This window comes from Dromiciops gliroides, chromosome 1, assembly GCF_019393635.1.
Source record: "Dromiciops gliroides isolate mDroGli1 chromosome 1, mDroGli1.pri, whole genome shotgun sequence".
NCBI classification, from domain to species: domain Eukaryota; kingdom Metazoa; phylum Chordata; class Mammalia; order Microbiotheria; family Microbiotheriidae; genus Dromiciops; species Dromiciops gliroides.
This window is the reverse complement of record NC_057861.1, coordinates 207260133-207285182: the sequence shown is the minus strand read 5'-3', so window position 1 is coordinate 207285182 and position 25050 is coordinate 207260133. Positions and strand designations below refer to the sequence as shown.

The following is a 25050-nucleotide window of genomic DNA, read 5'->3' as shown; positions in this document are numbered from 1 at the left end:
GTCTCTTCATTTTAAAATTTATGAAACTCCTTACAAAGAGCCCTCCTTTCAATTGCTGTGGTGAATGGCCCTAATTCATTCAGGTACCACAGATGGACAATTGAGCTGAGGTCAGAAACTGAACAGGAATAAGAGATCAAACTCAAACACAATTGGGAAACTATGCAGTGCTTTTCACTAGCAGTTTCCTGACATACAAAAATTATTTTTAATGATATTTTTCTGATGATACTATATGGCTAAAAATCACAGAAACACCACAAATTGTTTATAAATTGTGCATATAAAATTAAAATTGTCAATGACTCAAAGGACAATGGAAAATGCATGGCTTGTGTAAGAAGACTACATAAAGAAAACGGCATAGACATACATTTGGTAAACAAATGATTATTAAGGAGGTAGACTAGATATGGCAAGGGCAAGAGATGAGAGATGGCAATAATAATAATGCTAGCATTTAAATAGAGCTTTTTTAATTTAATTTTTAAATTCTTTATTCATTTTAAACAAATACAAAAAAGGGGGAAAATTATTTCCTTGTACACAGCAGAACCATAAGAGAAGATTCAACATTAAAACCATGGATTTCCATTTCAGACTTTTTTTTTTATTTTGAACTTAAATACAAAATGATAAAGAAGAAAGTTGCCATGTACACAATAGAACATAGGAGAGGATTCAATATAAAAGCAGAGCTTTTTGGTTTCCAAAATGCTTTACATAAAATCCTTATAACATCCTGTGAGGTAGGCCACCACTATTTACCCTATTCTTGCATGAGGTAATTGATGGCACATAACAGTTAAATGGTTTGCCGCCCAGGGTCACACTCTTACTATCTGAGGCAAAATTCTAACTCAGGTTATCCTGATTCAAAGTTCTGCTCTCTATCTTGTGCCACCTAAATGTTTCCTAGTGCCATTCTGGTTACTCATGGAATCCTGAAGGCTTCTAGCACACTGAGTATATCTCCTATAATGGATTAATAGAAGCAAACAAAAAAGAATACCAAACTAGAAGGACATGAGTGGGATACAATCTGAAATTGGACTGAAGTGAAAACAGAGTTTAACATCTTAGTCAAGTGTAAGGAGCTAAAATTCTAGCTATACTATCTAAAATCTAATGAGTGGTCGCCAATAAATTATAAGCTTTAGTTAGAGTATTAGGATCAAAGAAAAAAGTAAAAATCTAAACTATTTCTAAGAGGACCCCATCATTCAACCTACCATGGCAAGGTCAGGAACAAAAAGGACCCCAATACCTCCTGTGAAACTGGGCACATCCCCTCCACACGCGCACACACAGCTCCAAGCTAATTGGTGGGAGCTTTGATAGACAGTACGCATGAGCAAACGTCAACTTCCTGATGCCAAGGAACCTGACCGCATGGCTTGCCCTCAGATGCCTTCTCCTCATGGCAGAGCTTTCCTACAGTAACCCTCCAGCAGGGTTCCAATCGTTACACAAGGTTAACAAATGACTTATGGTAATTTGGAAATTAAGGCCCAAATGGATTTTTTAATCTATTCTATACACTCTAGGAAATGTTTGAACTACAGGTCTAGAGTATGAAAATGAGACATGTTATATCAGAGTAAGATTATTTATAATTTACAGTATAATCTTTGTGGGTTTTTTGTTTTGTTTTGTTTTGTTATTTTGGGTTTTTTTAGTGAGGCAATTGGGGTTAAGTGACTTGCCCAGGGTCACACAGCTAGTAAGTGTTAAGTGTCTGAGGCCGGATTTGAACTCAGGTACTCCTGACTCCAGGGCCAGTGCTCTATCCACTGCGCCACCTAACTGCCACTACAGTATAATCTTAATATAATGTGATTCAATTGTTGGGTAGTTTTTCAGTAATGTCAGACTCTTTGTGATTCCATTTGGATTGTCTTGGCAAAGATACTGGAGTGGTTTGCCATTTCTTTCTGAAGCTCATTTTACAGATGAGGAACTAAGGCAAACAGAGTCAAATGACTAGCCCAGGGTCACAGAGCTAGTAAGTGTCTGAGATCTCACCAAGATGAGTTTTCCTGACTGCAGGCCCAGAGCAATTATCCACTGTACCACCTAACTGATCATGATTCAATGACACCTATTTTTTGCACAGATTACAGATTAATCCACTTCTCCCTAATTGTAAAATTACATATTTTAAAGTCTGATACAAAGTAAAAACTCATTTCCTTATAAAAAGACTTGGAACCAGGATAATTCCAAACAAATTTTCTAGAAAAACTGAGCAAGAATCTCATATGTACACATACTGACAACTGGAGAAAGGTTAGGCCATATCTTTCCTTCAATCCTGAAAAAGTGTTGATTCCACATACAAATCAATAATTTGAGTGATACTATACTTAAACCCCACAATCAAGCAACATTTATTAAGTACTATTATATGCTAGGCAATGGGAATACAAAAATAAGACATGCTGTACTCTCAAAGAGCATACATTCTACTAAGTATAACTAACTCTTCTTTACCAAGGAGTGACTTATATTCCCAAAAACAACTATTTTTGATAAAAAGTTTTGTAAAGTAGAATTTTATTGTAATATAATTAAAGATGAAGTTTAGTGACAATTCTCTTCCCCCAGTACTCATAAGAGCTCAGAGCAAGCAAAATTTTCCATACTATAATAAAAACCAATTTAACATTGGTTAATGCAGAAAGGACTATTAAAATATTATAAAACCTAAAATGGATATATCCACCTGAATATTAAATATCACAGCATAAAAATGCAGAAGAGAACCACATCAGGTATGTCTCATAAGTATGACTAGGGAATGAAATCTTAACCAAACAAGAGATAGATATTATAAAAGATAAAATAATTTGATTAAATAAAATTGAAAAGCTTCTGCATGAAAAAATTGATACAAATTAAGATGAAAAGTAAAACATTCAACAGAAAAAAATTATTTGTATCAAATATCTCTGATAAGGTCATACTATCCAAGATATGTAGTCAATTAACAATTGGGGGGAGGGGCGCGGGCAATGGGGGTTAAGTGGACTTGCCCAGGGTCACATAGCTAGTAAGTGTCAAGTATCTGAGGCCAGATTTGAACTCAAGTACTCCTGAATCCAGGGCCAGTGCTTTATTCACTGCGCCACCTAGCTGCCCCCCTAGTCAATTAACAATTAAGAAAAAACTTAAACACCAAAAGCCATTCCCCAATATGTAAGTGACCAAAGAATATGAACAAAAAGTTCTCAAAGGAATTGCAAACACTTTTTTTTTTGTTTTTTTTTTTTTTGGGGGGGGGGGGGTTTTGGGGTTTTTTTGTTTGTTTGTTTTTGGCGGGGCAATGGGGTTAAGTGACTTGCCCAGGGTCACACAGCTAGTAAGTGTCAAGTGTCTGAGGCCAGATTTGAACTCAAGTACTCCTGAATCCAGGGCGGTGCTTTACCCACTGTGCCACCTAGCTGCCCCAAATTGCAAACTCTTAACGAAACATATGAAAGAAAGCTCCAAATCACTAATAATAAGAGAAATGAACATCTCAACTTTATATTTTCACCTCTCACCCAGAAAATTGGCAATAATGAAAAGACAAAAGATGGGAAAGTTAATGCTACAGAAATTTTTACTAAGACACAGATGCGCTATTGGGAGAGCTTTGAATCAATCCAAGCATTCTGGAAAGCAATTTGGAATTATGAGAATAAGGTTAGTAAAACTTCCATACCCTTTGACCTAAGATTCTGCTGTTAAGCACACACACAAGGTAGTCAATAACCAAAATAAAGGACTTCTCCATGCCAAAATACTTATTGCAGCACTTTTGAAATAGCTAAGAACAGGAAATAAAGTCAATTGTCAACTGCCTGAGGAAATAAGTAAACAAGTTATGATACACTAGTGGAATGGATTATTATTATGCTTTAAGAAACAATAAAGGGCCAGCTAGGTGGCATAGCAGATAAAGCACTGGCCCTGGATTCAGGAGGACCTGAGTTCAAATCTGGCCTCAGACACTTGACACTTACTAGCTGTGTGACCCTGGGCAAGTCACTTAACCCTCATTGCCCTGCAAAAAAAAAGAAAAAGAAAAAAAAAGAAATAATAAGAATTCAAAGTACAGACATTTATTAACTGATGGAAAATGAAAAAGAACTAGGAAAACAATATACACAACGACTATAATAATATAAATGGAAAAAACAACAAAAAAATTAAAACTGAATACAATGAAATTATAATTAAAAGCTTGGTCCCAAAAATAAAAAAGAGAAAAAATATACTTTAAACCTCTTCTTTGCAGATATAGGGGACTCTACATATAATGTGGCAACTTTGATATGTTGGTTAGTTGTGCTGAAGCACGTTTGTTTCTCTCTTTTTTATTCTTTGTATAAAAAAATGGTTCTATGAAAAAAGAAAGGGAAAAGAAATCTGGGAAATATAGCTGATATAAAAAGAAAAAATATCAATAAAAATGTAAGTTTAAGAAGAAAAAAAGTTTAGACTGAAATATGCATTTAAAAGTATCTGCATGGGGCAGCTAGGTGGCACAGTGGATAAAGCCACTGGCCCTTGGATTCAGGAGGACCTGAGTTCAAATACAGCCTCAAACACTTGACACTTACTAGCTGTGTGACCCTGGGCAAGTCACTTAACCCTCACTGCCCTGCAAAAAAAAAAAAAAGTCTCTTCATTATACTTTATCTACTATCATGTTGCTTTTCTAGGTTGCTAATATTCTAGTCATTTTGAAAGCTATTTTAGTGAGAATGGCTAACACCATCATGACAAGAAAAATGGAAAAGTAGGTATCAGAGCCAGGAAGAACTGTACTGAAGTCCCATTTCTTATCAGAGTCAAAGAGTGTGTAAATGTTTGAGGCTGGATTTGATCTCAGGTCTTTCTGACTCCATGCCACTCTCTATCCCTATAAGACCTAGTTGCCTCATAAGTACATTAGGAAAAGTTTCTGACAACCTAGGGTATGAAAAAGTGTTCCCTTGAACCCCTTCACTTTCTTTTCTATCAGGTAAGTCCTTACCAGACTTGTGATCCTGGGAGCTAGGTTAGATGATTTTTAAGATTACTTCCAGATCTAATCCTCCTACAATTTGGGGATTCAATGACATACATACATAAGTATACTTCCCTATATCGAGGAGTATTGTTATGGCGAGTGTCTAGAACAAAATCCAAGTTTCTATAGATCATAAGGTCCTCCAGATGATCCTATTTGCATGTAACACTGTGCTGATTGTATTAAGCACCAGAAGACAGCAGTCTCAAAAATAAGATCTATATGGAAAATGCTCTCCACATCCAGAAAAATGAACTGTGGAATCTGGATGCAGTTTGAACCACAATGTTTCTATTTTTTTGGTTTTTTGTTTGGGGTTTTTTTTGAGGTTTTTTCCCTTTTTTTCTGATTCTTCTTTCACAACATGACTAATGCAGAAATATGTTTAATATAACTGTACATATATAACCTTTATCAGAGTGCTTTCTGTCTTGGGAGGGGGAGGGAAGGGAAGGAGAAAATTTTGAAACTAGAAATCTTATAAAAACAAAAGTTGGAAAACTATCTTTACATATAACTGGAAAATAATAAATACTTTTATGATTATAAAAAAAAATAAGATCTCTATTCATTCAAGAGTACAGACTAAGTACTCTTGAAAAAAAAGAAGTGGATGTAGAATACTCAATATCCAAACTAAGATATGGAATTACAAGCAACAAACTTTGAAATTAGTCCTTAAGTACACATATCTTTGTGAGGACACTGAACTGGCAATGAACTGGTCCAGAATTAAATAAAAGAGGAAAAAAGACTGGGTTCCTTTTAGAAAATTTTATATTGCTTTTAATGGCTCTAACCTTCTCCTTGGAGCAAATGTACCTCTTCTTTAACATCAATTTAACACAAATAATAGAAACACAAAATGACATATGCAAAATGCAAAAAAAAGGTAAAAAGCAAAATAAAATCCAAAGAATGCAGCTGATGGAAAATGAAGTCATTTGCTGGGCCTCTGAGCCTTCTTCACATGGAGGCTTTGGTAGGGGATTTTTGTTCTACTCTCTAGTCCTCTAACCACTGGTCTATGCTTGGGACTAGCCATTTAATCAGAACAAAATCAACCAAATTGCACTATCACCTAACCCACATCAATCTAAATTTTCTTCAAAAATATTATGACATACTGAATTTTTTTCATTAACAAAATCAATGAAACTTGGATAAGAAGGAAAGGTATTAAATGAGAAGGGAAAATTGCTCAAACACCTCTAATGAGAGTGATACACAAGATGTACAGGGAACTAACACAAACAAAAACAAGAACCATTGCCCAGTGGGATAAGATGTCAAAGAATAAAAATAGTCTTCAAGCAATGAATTGTGGAATATTAGCAACCACATGAAAGACCACCTGAAATCACTAATAATAAGAGAAAGACACATAAAAACAATTCTCAGGTATCACTTTATAGCTAACAAATGACAAAGGGTATGATGGGTTTAGAAACCCAAGAAGAGTTATATAAACTGATGCAATGTAAACTGAATAGAACCAGGAGAACACTGCAAACAATAACAGCAATATTCTAACAAAGATCAACTATGAAAGACTTAGCTACTCTGATTTACAATAATTCCCAAAGTCTCATGTTGAAAAAACGTTATCTACCTCCAAAGAGAGAAATGATAAATTCAGAGGACACTTTCTTTTGGTTGCTTTTTTTTTTTTTAATTTTTGGCAAAATGGCATGACTTAATATGTATATTGGGTATTATACTGCTTGCCTTTTCAATGGGCAAGTGAGTGGCTAGAAGGAAGAATGGAATTTAGAACTCAAAATTTTTTAAAATGAATGTTAAGGGGCAGCTAGGTGGTGCAGTGGATAGAGCACCAGCCCCTGGAGTCAGGAGGACCTGAGTTCAAATCCGGCCTCAGACACTTAACACTTAACACTAGCTGTGTGACCCTAGGCAAGTCAACTTAACCCCCAATTGCCTCACCAAAAAAAAAATTTTTTTTTAAATGTTAAAAAAATAAAATTAAGGGACTAGATTAGGAAGTGTGTATGTGTGTCTGTGTCTGTGTCTGTGACTGTGTCTGTGTATTTTAAAGGAAATAAAGTTAACCTGAATTTAATGAAGTCATGCTATTTCTTTGAAATTATTTCTTCCTTTCCCAGACTTTTACTAACTGGAATTTTGCCTAGAATCAAAATTATACTTAATGGACAAAATCTTCAAACTTCATTTTCTTCCCTTTTCTGAAATCAGGATATTTTTTTTCCTTTTTTCCAATCCTGCAGTATCTCTCCTATTCTTCATAACCTTTTAAAGATTATTTACAATAGACAGGCAATCACATTAGCCAGTTCTTTTAGTACACAAATATGTGGTTTATCTGTAGAGTTGAGTTGAACTTACCAAAAGCAGCTGTATCTACTGTACCATCTAGACACCACGACAATATTTTATCCAAATCTTTTAAAAATACAAACTGGTTGATACTATCAGTATATTCAAACAATTCAACATTTCCCTCCTTATCAGAATTGTTTCTTTTCCTGCCTTCATAATTTCTTTTTTTCAGAATTTCCCATTCTTTTGGGCTGATTTCACAAGTGGAACTTAGTTCTTGTGATCCTACCTAACCATCCTCAGAACCCTTTGAAATCTGTACTCCTAAAATCTAAGGTCCATATCAGACTATTCCCAACTTTTCCCTTCTTCTCTATTACAACCTGCAAGATGGCATTGGCATTTCCCCCAAGGTTCTTAGAATTTCTACCTCATTTGGTCAAAATCAGATGCAGAATACAATTTCCCATTACTGATTCCTCCATATTTTTGAAGGCTGAACTTTAGAGCAAAGAAATTATAAGCTATTTTTGGTGGAGTTCTAACAAGTGCCCAGATAATTGACACACGCACCGCTGCCCCCATCCCCATCAGTACTATACCATGCCTCTGTTCCAGTCTTGTTCCTGACCTCCTCTCTTATCTCATTTTTCTGTCTAGACAGTCTAAAATATATTTCTGAAGACTTCCCTAGAGAAGCAGAGCCAAAATGCTGGAGAGAAGTCAGGAAGTTGCCTGTGCTTTCCCAAAATTTGCCTCAGAAACAACATTAAATTAAGCCTCTAAAAGATTCTGGAGTTACAGAACTACCAAAAATAACCAGAGTGTGAAACAATCTTCCAGCTGAAGATAACCTAAAACGACTTCAGGAAAAGTCTGTATCACCTGAATAAAAGGGGAGCCCAACTCAGTGCAGAGGGTGTCTGGGCAAATCAGTGGAAGGTTCTTAGCCATAGCACAAATCAGCAGCTGGGGATTCTCAGTTCTAATTCAACAAGCTAGTGGTACATCAGGGCCAGTTATGAGGCCCATAGCTTCAATGCAGAAGGCAATCCGCCAGGTGGGGTATCTACTACACAACAAGTGCAACTAGGCTGAGCCACCCCAGTGCAGTGAGAAAGTTCAAGCCACTGAGGCCCTCAGAACAGAAAGCATGGATCAGACCCCTGACCCCGACAAAAGAACAGCTTGAACTGTGTAGCCTGTACCCCCAGGAACCGGGGTTCGACCTCGAAAGATATGAAATAGGCTAAATATGAAAAAGAAACAAAAAATAACCCTCAACCTAGAAACTACTATGGCAACAAAGACCAAACACACAAACTCAAAACAGGACAACAATGTCAAAATGCCTACATCAGACGGTCTCAAAGGGGAAGTGGCATTAGTCTCAAGACCAAAAAGCCTGCTGGAAGATCTCAAAAGGATTTTTATAAATCAAATAAGGAGAGGTCAGGAGAAAACTTGAAAAGAAAATGAGAGTTATGGCACGATGAAAGTCAATAGCTTGAAAAAAGAAGGACAAAATTGACTGAGGAAAACAACTCATTAAAAAATACAATTGGGGGCAGCTTAGTGGCGCAGTGGATAAAGCACCAGGCCTGGAATCAGGAGTACTTGAGTTCAAGTCCGGCCTCAGACACTTGACACTAACTAGCTGTGTGACCCTGGGCAAGTCACTTAACCCTCATTGCCCCACCACAAAAAAAAAAAAATATATACAATTGGCCAAATGGAAAAGGAGGTGCAAAAACTGACTGGAGAAAATACTTCCTTAAGAATCAGAATTGGGCAGATGGAAGCTAATGACTCATATTAGACAACAGGAAGAAGTAAAGCAGAATCAAAAGAATATAAAAGTCGAAGAAAATGTAAAATACCTCTTCAGAAAGCAACTGACCTGGAAAATAGATCCTACAAGAAACAATTTAAGAATAATTTAACTACCTGAAAGTCATGATCAAACGAAGAACCTGGACAGCATATTTCATGATATTATCAAGGAGAACTGTCTCAATGTCTTTGAACCAGAGGAAAAAAATAGTCTTTGAAAGAATCCACCAATCACCTCCTAAAAGAGAAATCAAAAGGAAAACTCCAAGGAATATCATAGCCAAATTCCAGGAGTATCAGGTAAAGGAGAAAATAAAATACTGCAAGCAGCCAGAAAGAAATGATTTAAATGTCAAGGAGCAACAATCAGGATTACACAGGACCAGGAAGCCTCAACATTGAAGGACAGGAGGGCTTGAAATATATTACAGAGGGCAAAGGAATATGGATTACAACCAAGAATGTACTGTTCCAAAAATAATCATAACCTTACAGGGGAAAGAATGGGCATTCAATAAAATAGGGGACTTTAAAACTTTCCTAATGAAAAGCCCAGAACTGAACAGAAAATTCAATCTACAAATACAAGATTCAAGAGAAGCATAAAACACTAAAACAAGGGGAAAAATAAAATATGTTATTCATTTAAAATGTTTACATTCCTACACAGGAAGAAGAAACTTGTAACTCTTGAGAACTGTACCTCCATTGAGGCAGATAGGAGGAGTACACATAGACAGAGGGTGTGGGTATAAGTTGATTTTGATGTGATGATATTAAAAAAAAACTTAAGGGGTTACAAAAAGTATTACATACTTGGAGGAGAGGAAAGGGAAGGCAGAATGGGGCAAATCACATCACATGAAGAGGCACAAAAAACCTATTACAATAGAGGGAAAGAAGGGAGGAGTGAGGATTTTTTCAACCTTACTCTCATCTGATTTGGTTCAGTGAGGGATAACATACACACTCAGGTTGGAATAAAATGTTATCTTACCTTATAAGGAAGAACCAGATCAGGCTAGAACTCTAGGCTAGATAGGCCTTTTCTTAACTTTCTGAACTCCACATGTTCTCCTTTTACTAATACCTAGTGTGCTTTAATAAATGCTTAATACCCAAAGACTGGTGCTAAAGCTTCTAATTTAAGGCGACCACACATTTAGATTTTAAAGATCACAATCATTAAACTGATGAAGCCAGTCTCATTCCATGAAGTGAATAACCAGACTTTGTTAGAAATTTGTATTTTCCATACTTAAACAGCTTTACTTACAATTGCTTTTTCAATAGCCAAGAGCCTAAATATAGACTTTAATCTGGAAGTTTCTGGGAGAATCCCGCCTCCTCCCTCAGGATTTGTTTCGCTCAGACTGAGGATGCAGTTTCCCCAAGGTGTCTTCAGTGTCTGCATAACCCTAAAACAATTTTAAAATAATATGGATTTATATAGTTCAGAAATAGTCATAAAATCAAATTCTCCAAAAAACAATTATAAAAAGTTTTAAATTATATTAATGTACATTGAAAATAAGAATTGATTTGCCTTTCAAATATCTTATTAATCTGTATAAAATAATCCTGAAAAAATAGTAGATTATCTTCATTTTCCCTGAAAATTCACAAGTTCTAGAGGTCCTCACTACATTTATGTTTAATATTTGTAAAATACACAAAAGCTGATTTTTTTTTTGAAAGCAGATTACAACATTTAAGTTTGAGGGTAGTATCAATATTCTAGTCTATAAGATTATCACAGAACACTAGAAAAAGAACTTAAATATGGTTCTAAAGGTTGTCATGCCAGGGTGGGAGTGGGAATAAGCTCCCACTCTCTATAAAATACTCCAATAGCATGCATCTCAAATAGCCTCTGACTACAGAAGCCCAACTCCTAGCCTTCTCGTGGCAGAACTGTTTCCATAACAGGAGAAGGGATGAAGGCGAGTCACTGGCGCCTTAAAAACAGTCGCTTCGGGCAGGTGGGGCTCGTCAGCCTTGGTAAGGCAACTGCTTAGGGGAAGGAAAACCCCTAATTCTTAAAGTTCCACTTCCTTGCGGCTATACCCCAATATATGGGAAAAGCTTCAGGAGTTAACCCCGAGGAAAAATCAGGAGTTGGAGTCCCTTAGGCAGCTGGATGTTGGACATACATCCCTCTGGCAACTACTGCGGCAGCACTGGTGCCAAACTTGTAATGGCTCTGCCTTTCCTTTGGATTCCACCAATGTTCGAGGAGAGGGAAAACCTGCTGCATGGGCAACAGCTTGTTTTCCATATTGATCCACCCAGGCCAGCGCCCTGGAGAGGACACTCCAGCTACTCTTCATGGGGTAGATATAACACACAGCCACACTGTGGTCTGTGGCTCTTCAGGGGGCAGATCCATGGTAGTCAGCAACTGGTGGAGGCCTACTACTAGTCACGAGGTTATTTTATACTTATATTTGCTGACTATATCAGCTATCATTCCTATTGCTACAGGTTAATGTGAGTAAATGTAGATGGTGTGTTCTAATAACATGCAGAATTATGTATGGCCACCTAAAGTAAAACCCATTCAGTAAATTCTCTTTCAGTACATTAGAGTACTTTATTGTATCTAGAAAACGAATGCACTTCTGCCTTAAGATATATTCACTATTTAGGTGCAAGATTGTTTTTAAACTAACATTTCTGCCTTTAATCATTATCCAAAGCACAGAACCTTAAAAAGTGTAAAAAAAATTTACAAAATTTTAAATTTTTTAAAAAAGATGAACTAGAAAAGATGATATAAGGACTTGAAGTAGCTCAGGATTGAGAAAACTTAGGCAAAAAATGACCAATGTCATTTCATCTGGAAGAATTTGATTTATCTTGATTGGCCCCATAAATATAGTCTCATAGGAAGTGACAGACAGATTTTTGGTTCAATGAAAGGAAGAACTTCCTGATTAAAAAAAAAAAATGTATAAAATGGAATGAAATGGACTATCTTTTGAGTTAGAGAATGATTTAGGTACAAATGAAATATGGTTCATCTGCAATGTTGTGAAAGTGGGTTTGTGGCCCCAGCTACAAAGGAAGCTGAGGCCACTAAATCAGTTTAACTTGGGAGTCTAACTAGGGCTGAAGCCAATTGGGAGCCCCTGGTAGAAAGGACCCCAACTCAGGGATTTGCTAAACAAGTCAAACCATCACCACCAGCTCCCCTCAGACTCCTAGGGCAACAGCTCAGGATCTTGAACTGGAGAGCCTTGAGAATTTTTTTTTTCTTAGCAACAAACATTTATTTTCCAGTTACATATAGGGGTAGTTTTCAACATTCATTTTCATAAGATTTAGAGTTCAAATTTTTCTCCCTCCTCCCTCCCTTTCTTCCCCCCTCCACAAGACTGCAACCAGGTTGTATATGTACAATCCACAAGTGTTCTGTTTATCAGTTCTTTCAATAGGGGTGCATAGTAAGCTTCCTCATTAGTTCCTTGGGATTGTCTTGGATCAAGAGAAATGAGGGAGATGCAGGAAAGACATGAGAAAAAAGTCAACAGCTTGAAAAGTCAAATTGGCCCAATGGAAAGGAAGTACAAAAGCTCTCTGATGAAAATAATTGCCTAAGAATTAGGAGTGAACAAATGGAAGCCAGTGATTTTATGAGAAACCAAGACACCATAAAGCAAATCCAAATGAATAAAAAAATAGAGGGCAATGTGAAATATCTTCTGGGAAAAACTGCTGACCTGGAAAACAGGTCCAGGAGAGATCATTTGAAAATTATTGGTCTACCCTGAAAACCATCAAGGAAAGAGCTTAGATACCATCTTCCAAGAAATTGTCAGGGAAAATTGCCCTAAAATTCTAGAAGAAGAAGCTAAAATAGAAATTGAAAGAACCCACCAATCACCTCCAGAAAGAGATCCCAAAAGGAAAACTCTAGGAATATTATAGCCAAATTCCAGAGCTCTCAGGTCAAGGAGAAAATATTGCAAGCTGCCAAAACAAAAGAATTCAAGTACTGTGGAGCCCCAGTCAGGATAGCACAAGATCTATCATATTAAAGGACCAGAGGGCATGGAATATGATATTCCAGAGGGCAAAGGAAATGGGATTACAACCAAGAATCACCTACCCAGCAAAACTCAGCATAATCTTTCAGCGGAAAAAATGGAACTTTGATGAAAAAGAAGACTTTCAGATATTTGTGATGAAAAGACCTGAACTGAATGGCAAATATGACTTTCAAATACAAGACCCTAGAGAACCATAAAAAATTGGAGCTGGGGGACATACCTAGGGTCGTACAGTGGGAGACTGTCTTGCATCTGAGGCTGGGTTTTGGCTGGGATCCCCCTGTGTCCAGGGTGGATGCTTTGTCCACTGTGTCACTTAGCTAAGTGATGACATCTTTGGGGTTGGATTGAGGGGTGAGGGGAATTCGCTGGGGAGGGGAAGGGGGAGGGGCAGAGGTGAAGTCCTACATGAAAGAAGCAGGATAATGCTTATGGAGTGGGGGAAGAGATGGGGAAGGAGCAAGGCAGTAAATGAATTTTACACTCATCAGAAAAGGCTCAAAGACCTTAAATTCATCAGAGCTGCCTCAAGGAGGGACTAACAGACACACTCAACTGGGTGGAGTAATCTGTTTAATCAAGTCAGTAAATGACCCTAACACTCATCAGAATTGGCTCAAAGACCTCAATCTCATTAGAATAAACTCAAGGAGAGAATAATGTACACACTCAATTGGATAGAGTAATCTCTCTAGCCCTGCAGGGAAATAGGAGGGGAAGGGGATAAAGAGAGAGGGGCAAAAGAAGGAAGGGCAGAGTGGGGGAGGGGACAGACAAAAGCAAATCCCTTTCAAAGAGTGATAGGGGGGGCAGCTAGGTGGTGCAGTGGATAGAGCACTGGCCCTGGAGTCAGGAGGACCTGAGTTCAAATCCGGCCTCAGACACTTAACACTTACTAGCTCTGTGACCCTGGGCAAGTCACTTAACCCCAATTGCTTCACCAAAAAAAAAAAAAAAAAGAGTGATAGGATGAAAGAAGATGGATAATAGAATAAATATCATGGGGAAGGGAATAGGATGGAAGGGAAACAGTTAACAATAGTAATCATGAAAAAGAGAAAACGGGGAAAAATTGTACAAAAAATATTTATAGCAACTCTTGGTGGAGGCTAAGAATTGAGAATCAAGGGAATGTCCATCAAGCTGTACTATATGATTGTAGTGGAATGGTCTTATGCTACAGGAAATAACAAACAGGATGACCCTCGAAATGAACATTGATGTATAGTGAAGTGAGCAGAGCTGGGAGGACATTGTACGTAGTGACAGCAGTATTGTTCAATGAGCAATTGTGAATGACCTAACTACTCTCAGCAGTGCAATGATCCAAGAGCCTTGAGAATTACTGTAAATTATTCCTAATGATCTGTGGCGAGTTCTAATTCTATGCTGACTTCACTTTTCTACTGAGTTCTACTGAACTCAGGGAATGCAAGTTCATTTTAACTCTAGCCTAAATGAATGAAGCCCCACCTACAATTAAATGGGCAAGTCTTCTTTCTGAAACTACATATGCTCCAAATAAAACACATTTCTATAGCCAAAATAAAAATAAAAAAATGTTCCTCAAACCATTAAATCTGCTTCCAGGTCAGCTCCTTAAGCCATCAGTGAGGGGAGAATAGGATATAAGAAGAATAGAAAGGTGGGATGCAGGGGAGCAAGTTATGAGTGGTTTTGAAAATCAAACAGAAGACTTTATATTTGATCCTAAAAGTCAAAGACTCCTAGAAGGAACCACTGGAATTTATTGAATGTGGTATAAGAGAGTGGTAACAATATCAGACCTGTGCTTTAAGGTGATTATTTTGATAGCAGAGAGGAAAATGGACTGGAGATTTATGGCAGAGATTTATGGCAGAGAGGTCAAGGAAAAGACTACTGCATTAGTCCAGGTATGAGGTAATTAGGGCCTGCCCTAAAGTAGTGATGGTGTCAGAGGAGAGAAGGGAGACATTTTATGAACAGAAAATTGACAGGCCTTAGCAAAAAATTGGATACAGTGGAAAGGAGGGTAAGAAAGAATGAGGAGTCAAGGGTAACACCTAGATTGTGAACCAAGAGGACAGGGAGGACTACAATCCTCTCAATAGTAATACAAAAGTTAGGAAAAGGAGAGAATTTGGAAGAAAAGTGGAGTTCAGCTTTGGACATATTGATTTTAAAACGTCTATAGAATGTCCAGTTTGAGATGTCCAATAGGCAGCTGGAGATGTAAGACTATAGGTGTTCCCCAGTGCTCTGTACTGGGCCTTCTCTTCTCCTTCTGTGTTGTTTTGATGATTCTCAGATCTACTTATCCAGTCCTAACCTCTCTCCTGATCTCTACTCTCCCATCTATTGGATAACTTCAACTACATGCCTCATAGACAAACTCATTATGTTCAAAACTAAACTCATCATCTTTTCCCCAAAAACGCTCCCTGCCATCTTCCAAATTTCCATACTTTCCAGGGCATCACCATACTTCCAATCAACTAAGCTCACAACCTAAGTATCAGACTTGATTTCTTACTCTTTCTTCCCCCATATTCAATATGATGCCAACTCCTGTCATTTTTACCTTCACACTATCTTTGTATACACACCCTTCTCACCTGTGAAACTAACATCAAAAAAAAAAAAAAAAAGAAAGAAAGAAAGAGAGAAAGAAAGATAGAAATATCACCCTTGGTACAGGCTCTCATCACTTCATGGTTAGATTAATGCAATAAACTTCCACTTGGTGTCCTTGCCTCAAGTCTCTCCCCACCTCCAGCCCATCTTCCATTCAGCTTTCAAATTAATCCTCTTAAAGTGAAGATCTGATCACATCACACACACACACACACACACACACACACAAACAAACACACGCCATTCATTAAAACACCAGTGGTTCTCTATCAACTCCAGGAACAAATGTAAGATTCTCTGTTTGGCATTCAAAACTCTTCACAACCTGGCCCCTCCTGCCTTTCCAGTCATCTAACACTTACCTCCCTCTCACATATCCTCTGATCCAGTGACACTGGCCTCTCTGCTATACCTTGTATACCATTCTCCATCTTCTAGCCCCATGCCTTTTCACTGGCTTGTCCTCCATGCCTATAATGCTTTTCTCATCTCCACCAACTGGCTTCCCTAACTTCCTTCAAGACTCAACTTAGTTCATATTCTGTAGGAATCCCTTCTCAATCCTCCCACTGCTAGTGCCTTCCTTCTAAGATTACCTTCCATCCATTTTGTGTTTATCTTACATAATACATAACTATGTACATGTTGTCTCTTCCCTTTAGAATAATTGTTCCTTAAAGGCACAAATGATGTTTTATATTTCTTTGTAGCCCTAGTGTTTAACACAGTATGTTGCACATAGAAAGTGCTTACTAAGGAAAGAGGAAGTGAATAAGCATTTACATAGCACCTACTAGATGCCAGGGACTGTACTCAGCACTTTTTTTAAATAAATATTATCTTATTTGAGCCTCACAACAACTCTGTGAGGTAGGTACTACTTATTATTTCAATTTTTCAAGTGAAGAAACTGAATCAAACAGTTAGTGGCTTGCCCAGGGTCAAATAACTATTAAGTTATTTGTTATTAAGTTTGAGGTTAGATTTGAACTCAGTTCTTCCTATCTCCAGGCCCAATATACTTTGCATTGTACCACCAGATTTCTCTAAAAAATGCTAATAGGAGGGGGCAGAGAGAAGATGGTGGAGTAAAGGTAGGGAGTCACCTGAGCTCTCCCAAATTCCTCTCTAAACAAAGTTGAAAATAATGCCTCAAGATGAATTTGGAGCCAAAGAACCAACAAAAGGACAGGATGAAAAAACTTTGAAGCCCAAGTCAATTTAGAAGGTTAGCAGGAAAGGTCTATCTCACTGGGTAAGAGTAGAGCACAGTCCAGTGCAGGCCATGAGCAGGAGGCCTTGGGAACAGCTGAATCAACAATTATGGCTTCTAGAGTTCTAAGCCCACAGAGCTAAGAAGGTTGGATAGCTAGTCAGGAGATTACATGGGACCCTTTGCTGGCAGTTGGTAGAGGACTCTGTCACAATGCCCATATGCAATTATGAGTCACTGTCCCAGGGCAAGGAGAAGCACTAGCAGGAGCAGGGACCTTGGTCACAGTTCCAGGACAGAAAAGAGTGGTTATGGTAGCTCATAAATAAGAGCATAGGCCAGAAGATCAGTGACCACACCTCTCCTTAAATCATACCACCTTAGAACTGAAAACTCACAGACCCCCAGAAATATCTCTGAAAACAGTAGCACAAAAACACCTGAAGCTTGGGACAGTGCCCCCTCAACCCCAGTAGCAGAGCCCAACTTTAACATTGTTAAAATTCAAGTCATTGGCTGGAAACAAAAAGAACTTAACTACAGAAAGTTACTATAGTGACAGGGAGGACCAAAATGCAAACTTAGTCAAAATATCTATATGCAAAGCCTCAAAGAAAAATGTGAATTCCTGAAAGACCTAAAAAATAAGAGAGATACAGAAAAAATTGGGGGATAAAATGACAGTTATGCAAGAAAATCATAAAAAAAGAGTAAACAGCTTGGTAAAGAAGACAAATACACACACACTCTACTGAAGAAAATAACACATTAAAAAACAATAGTAAAAGCACAAAAATATACAGAAGAGAAAATTCATCTAAAAGCAAAATTGGCCAAATGAAAAAAAAAGGTACAAAAATTCACTGAAGAAAAGAACTCCTTAAAAAGTTTAATTGGACAAATGGAAAGGGAAGTGCAAAACCCACTGAAGAAGATAAATCATTAAGAATTAGAACTGTGGAAGTAGAAGCTAATAACTCCATAAAACATCAAGAATAAATCAAAAGAATAAAAAAATAGAAGATGAAAAATATCTCATTGGAAAAACAACTGATCAGGAAAACAGATCCAGGAGAGATCATTTATAAGTTATTGAGATCTGTTTTCTATCCTATTTCTTTTCTTTTTCTTTTTTTTTTTTTTTCAGGAAAATGAGGGTTAAGTAAATTGCCCAGGATCACAGAGCTAGTAAGTGTCAAGTATCTAAGGCTGAATTTGAACTCAGGTCCTCCTGAATCCAGGGTCGGTGTTTTATCCACTGTGCCACCTAGCTGCCCCTTCCATCATATTTCAAGAAATTACCCTGGTATCATAGAACCAGAATGTAAAATAGAAATTGAAAGAATCTACCAGTTACCTCCTCAAAGAGTTCCAAAATGAAAACTCTAGAAAGATTGGAGCCAATTTGAGAGTTTCCAGGTCAAGGAGAAAATACTCCAAGCAGCCAGAAAAAATACAATTCAACTATCATGGAACCACAGTCAGAATAACAAAAGATTTAGCAGCTTCTACATTAAATTAGAGGCCCTGGAAGATGATTCTCTAGAGGGCAAAAGAACGAGGATTACAACCAAGAATCACCTACCCAGCAAAACTGAATATAATACTTCAGAGGGGAAAAAATTAATATTTAATGAAATAGAGGACTTTCAAGCATTCCTGATGAAAAGACCAGAGCTAATAACAAATAAATTTGACTTTCAAATACAAGACTAAAGAGAAGCATAAAAAGGTAACAGGAAAGAACAATCATAAGAGATTCAATAAGGTTACACTGTTTATATTCCTATATGAGAAGATGATACATGTAATTCCTAAGAATTTTATCATTATTAGGGCAATTAGAAGGAGTATACCTAGAAAACACAGGTATAAGTTAACTATGATGGGATGATATCTAAAAAATAAAATTAAAGAGGGGGAGCCTATTGCAGGTTACAAAAAGCTTTCAATGCCAAAGAGATTTTATATCTGATCCCAGAGGTGACAAGGAGCCACTGAAGTTAACTGAATAAAAGGGTGACATAATCAGACAAACACTGGGAAAATGACTTTGGTGTTTGAATGGAAGATGGGCTGGGATGGGGAGAGACTTGTGGCTGGCAGACCCATCATCAGGCTATTGCAAAAGTCTGGGTGTGAGATGATAAGCACCTGCACCAGGGTTGTAGCAGTATCTTACTATGCGAATGACAAAGTACTAGCAATATGAAAATATTGGGGGTGGAGGTGGGGGCGGGATATTAAATATCATGTATTTAGCAGGTACTCTAAATGTGCTGATTTAATAAAAAAGAAGCTAATAAATTATCAGGAATAAACAAGTATAAATTGATTAGAAAACTCTTAGCTATGATATATCTTATGCTTGACAAACCATTTCTGTGGCTATTTTACTTCCCTTAGAAAGTAAATGCAAATCAGGATCTCAAAAAATTTTCTCCTAAAAGGAAGATTCATCAGACTCAATGTGTAACCAATACATGTTACCAGAGTACTACTTATATACATATATATATATTCAATAAATATTACTTGATAATAAAAATTAAAATTAACATTGAGCTAAAGTTTCTTTAAAAGGTATCATATTTATAAATATGGAGAAATTTGGCAAATCATTTACAGTACAGTAATATGCCCAATCCTGCCATTAATTTTTATGACTTTAGGCTTAACCATTTATCAAATCCATATATTTTTCCAAATGGCATCCAAAAGTAATGTCATATTACTTCTATTAATAAAAGTATATGTTCGAATGGCAAATCTTGATAAGTTTCTGAAGAAAGAAATAAAAATATGTAAGGCACAATGCATTCCATTGTATGGATCCTCCCCTCCCACTGTCTAGCTAAGACAGGATATAGTTACATAGTTTTCTAGGCCTGAAGACAGACATATCCACCCAGTAACATAGAAACCACAGACTAATAGGGCACAGATGCCTCTCCATTGCCAGTTAACTGCACTGTCTAACTCTTATACTAAATAAGAGAATTAATGACAAAGGCTTCATGACATAGTGAATAGAGTGGGGAATCTGGAATCAGGAAGACCTGGATCCAAATTCCATCTCAGATACTTACTAGCTATGTAACCCTGGGCAAATCACCTATTTTTGTTTAGTCTTAGTTTTCTCATTTGTAAAAAATGTAAGTGGGGGCGGCTAGGTGGCGCAGTGGATAAAGCACTGGCCCTGGATTCAGGAGTTCCTGAGTTCAAATCCGGCCTCAGACACTTGACACTTACTAGCTGTGTGACCTTGGGCAAGTCACTTAAGCCCCATTGCCCCGCAAAAAAAAAAAAATGTAAGTGTTGGATTCAATAACCTAAGGTCCCTTCCAGCTCTAAGTCTATGAGTCTATGAGTTTATGATTTTATTAATTATTTAATGGGTATGTTAAATTTGTAAACCACTCTGAGCTCCTTGTATAGAGTAATTGATGTTAAAATCTCAAAGGTCACCAAATTCACTCTTTCACCTACCCCTTGAATACATAAATTGTGTACAAATTAGCTACTGTTGTTTAAGCTTCTGCCAGAAACAAGATTTACTGGTACATTTCCTATTCTTAGACACCTTGAATTTTGGTCTTTTGAAAATTTCTATTATAATGTGACAGTTTTCCTGAAAGAATGTTTTAAAAATCAATCATACTCAGCCCAAGATAAATAGTATCTTAAAAGCAGAAAAGCACAAAGTACCTGTAGAATTGGAACAACAGGACAAAGAGACTCAATAAACTTGTTCCAGGTCAATGTTGTCATAATCAATTGTCCCTGAAGCAAATATATCAGAATATTCTTGACAATAGAGTTCACCTGCTCAAAACAAAGATGAAGCTATTCAATGAAATGAGAAATCGAATACTGGCAAGGTAAGCTATGTATACCCAGATTAGAGCAATAAATAAATTTCAAATGTATAACAACATATCTTAAAAATGACTTCAATTTCAACACTATGGTATATTGTCACATAGCATTCTTAACTAAGTATCTTCCCTTAACACATTCTATTCTTGACCCTTAAAGTCTGGAGTTTTTCTTTACATAAAGGAATCAATTTTCCTTAATAATTTAGCAAATCTCTATCTTTTCTCTTCTGGATGAAAACTATAAGAGGAGAAAAAAAAATGACCTGAATTCTCACAACACAAGTTTTTTGGGTGTTTTTGGTTTTGTTTGTTTTTTTTTTAATGGTATAATTGTCACATTCTCCAAATATTTCCCACTACTTAAGCAAAACATTTACTCAGTCTATTCAAAAGGCAATTTCTTTTGAGCTTAAAATAAAATCCACTCAGCTATTATTAGAAACTTAAGGTTTTTCCTCCAATTCAATCCACAGAATAAAAGAATTCTTTCAGTTTAGTGTTACTACATACCTCATCTTTAGATTCTTGAAGACCAAATGTGCACATTTCATATAGTACTTTTGGATGAAGTAGAAAATTAACTTCATGACAGATTGAATGTCCTGAGGTTGTCACAGTGTTGATGCCTAAACAATGCTTTAAAAGAATTGTTAAAATATTAAAAAGATAAGATTAACAACCGTGAACTTTAGAAGAATTTCCCACTTTCTTCTATTTATTTTTTTTGAAGTATAGCACTTTTTTGTTAGCTTAACCAGAAATTTAGATGAAAACTTTTTACAAAATAACTTGAAAGTCCAATATAATGGGAAAAGGCCTCAGAAAATTATTCCAAAGCCACTAATTCACTGATCATATGGTTACAATTTATATTAGTTTATAAGCATAAAGAAATATAGGAACTGTAATTAGAATTATTTTGACAGTATTTTGCTTAAGAAATTAAATAAAAGTAAAAATAAATAAAGCAAATTCACACTGTAACACAAAGTCCACTGCCAATTTAGAGGCATAGTGGTATAATGCATGGGGGTCAACTCAAATAGAAACAGGAGCCTGATCCAATATGCAGGATACATGGTTAGTTTTAAAATGTAATGTTATCCAAAAAAAGTAATGCTATCTATTTTTATTGTATTTTTATTAGGGTTTGTCCATTCAGAGGTTTTTCTGAGATGGACAGTAAAGACTGCAATTGAATAATGTATTGGGCCCAAAGCTGAACAACAGAAGAGCTGACTGAATTGCTTTTATGAATCTACATAGCTCTTTTCCCACACTTCCTAGAAAAGCAAATGTCCATGTTTTAATACCAGTATATTTACCAACACTGTTATATGGCAACAAGTCAGGGAATAAGATTGCCTCCAAAAAATGAAGGCAATCATGAGCACCATGGACAATGGGAAAAAGAATGTTGGGTGTTAAAATTCTATAGCATATATGAGTAACTCTAAAGAGCAGGATTAAAGATGTTATTAAGATACTATATTATAGGAAGAGAAGACATATGGGTCACATGAAAAAGAGCTGATCATTTGTCATGGGTGGACAGCCAGAGTGCTCCACTGATACCCTGGAAATATCAGAAGAAAGCATGGAGAACCTCCAACACATTATGCGGAGCCTCTGAGGAAAATTTATAGGAGTACCAAAAACAAGAGTTAGAAAGGATGGTTGATAATGGATGGATTATAATCTGCACTGTTGCAAGAAATTTCCAAATTAATGATATCATAGATCAATTTGAGTACTGGGTATTAAATAGTATCAGTAATCTGTATACAGTAATATGTATTTTCTAACACACAAGGTATTACACATCACTTAAAGGATCTACTGTATACCAGGCACTGGGGATACAAAGACAAAATGAAACAGTCTCTTCCCTCAAGGAGCTTACATCCTTTTAAAGATATAACATGCATACACATAAGTAAGTACAAAATAAATACAAGTCAATTTCAGCAGGGGAAGGTACTAGCAGCTGGATGAATCAGGAAAGGCTTCATATATGAAGTAGTATTTGAGCTAAATTTTGAAGGAAATTAATAATGGAGGTGTAGAAGTACATTCCAAGCATTAGGACCAACAGTATGTGCAAAGTCTCATAGAAAGAAGATAGGTCTTGTAAAGGAATGTCAAAGCCAGTGCAGCTGCACCCTGAAGTATGTGAAAGGGACTAACATGTGAGTAGCCCAAAAATTTAGGTTGAAGTCAATTTGTGTGGTCCTAGTCTTGACTCTGTTCTTAAATGCCACATGGGGGAAAAGTCACATAATCACAAGATTTCAGTGTTACAAGAGATCTGAGAGGTCATCAACCTGTACCTGAGCAAATATTCCCTTTTACAACATAACGGAAAAGGGTTCATTCAGTCTTAAACTCTAGCAAGAAGTGTAGCCCACTCCAATTTTAGGTAATTTTGTTAGGGAGTTTTCTCCTTATGTAAAGTCTAAATCTGCTTCTTTATATCTTCTATCCATTGCTTCTAGCTTTTCCTTGGGGGGCTCACAAAGAAAATCTAAATTCTATTCCATTTGGTATCCTTTCATATATATAAACACAGCTATGATATGTCCCTTCCCCCATGGCTTCTATCCTCAACTTCCTTCATATTACATTATATCAAGGTCTTTGATCATCCTTGTTACCCTCCTCTGAGTCTTTCTACTTTCCTAATGTCTTTCCTAAAATATTCTTCCCAAAACTGAACATAATGCTCCAGATCTGATCTAAGAAAGGGTATAATGGGGCTGTCACCTTAATAGTCCCAGACACTATGATCCATGAATAGAACATAAAAATTAATTAGCTTTCTTGATTGCCATATTACAGTATTTACTCATACTGAGTTTGAAACACAGATGAATTGCTATGTAGTCACACCTCCTTGCAGAAGTCTACTTCTAAACATAAGAATTTACATTTATCCCTATTAAATTTGATTTTATTAAAATCAGTCAAACATTCTGCCTTGTCAAGATCTTTTTGAATTCTGGCTGTCATCCAACATGTGAGCTATCGCTCCCCTCTTTCTGACATATGGAAATCTAATAAGCATGTCATCTATGCCCTTATCCAAATGACTAATAAAAATGTTAAATATCACAGAGCCAAGGACAGATCCCTAGCATACTCTCCTAGAGACATACTTATAAAATCACTTATCTTCTCTAGATTTTATTTTTCTCCTATGTAAAATGACAGGAATACATGATCTCTAGTATTTTATGTTCTACAAATCTTAACCTCAAGATTTTTATTTTACCTTCAGGAATCAAAAAAATGAAGTCAGCAGCCATGACTTCTTTAATTTTTTTGTTTGTTTGTGGGGCATTGAGGGTTAAGTGACTTGCCCAGAGTCACACAGCTGGTGTCAAGTGTCTGAGACCGGATTTGAACTAATGTCCTCCTGAACCCAGGGCTGGTGCTTTATCTACTGCACCACCTAGCTGCCCCCTATTTTTTTTTTCAGAGCAATGAGGGTTAAGTGACTTGCCCAGGGTCACACAGCTAGTACGTGTCTGAGGCCAGATTTGAACTCAGGTCCTCCTGAATCCAGGGCCGGTACTTTATCCACTGTTCCACCTAGCTGCCCCTCCCCCATGGCTTCTTCTTCTTTTTTTTTTTTTTTGCAAGGCAGTGGGGGTTAAGTGACTTGCCCATGGTCACACAGCTAGTAAGTGTCAAGTGTCTGAGGCCGAATTTGAACTCAGGTACTCCTGAATCCAGGGCCAGTGCTTTATCCACTGCACCACCTAGCTGCCCCCACCGCCATGACTTCTTAAAAAGCTTCTAAAATGACAGTTTGGCTAAGAGTAAATGACAAATTTAAAAAACATTTGCATATAGTAATTTTTTTTAGTCATGCACAATAGGTGCCACCTAGAGTCCAAAGGCCATTACAGTTAAGCAAATTTAATTCAATTTAACTCAAAAGACATTTATTAAGCATCTATTGTGTACAAAGAATTGTGCTAAGGATGTAAAGGAAAAAAAAATGTCCCAGCCCTAAAGAAGCTTACAGGGCATGGCATATATAGAGATAAGTAAATACAAAGGAAAAATGAAGCAGTGGGTAGGAAGTGTAAAGAA

At 36.8% G+C, this 25050-nt stretch overlaps 1 protein-coding gene across 1 annotated transcript in view; it reads right to left on the bottom strand.

Moving 5' to 3' along the window:
* The window catches only part of RTTN (rotatin), a 251719-nt gene that overhangs the window by 168898 nt on the left and 57771 nt on the right, over nucleotides 1–25050 (bottom strand). Inside the window, 5 exon segments of the mRNA XM_043993343.1 lie at nucleotides 4345–4352; nucleotides 10473–10580; nucleotides 10582–10608; nucleotides 20780–20896; nucleotides 21463–21588. Of these exon segments, the coding sequence (XP_043849278.1) occupies nucleotides 4345–4352; nucleotides 10473–10580; nucleotides 10582–10608; nucleotides 20780–20896; nucleotides 21463–21588 (386 nt within the window).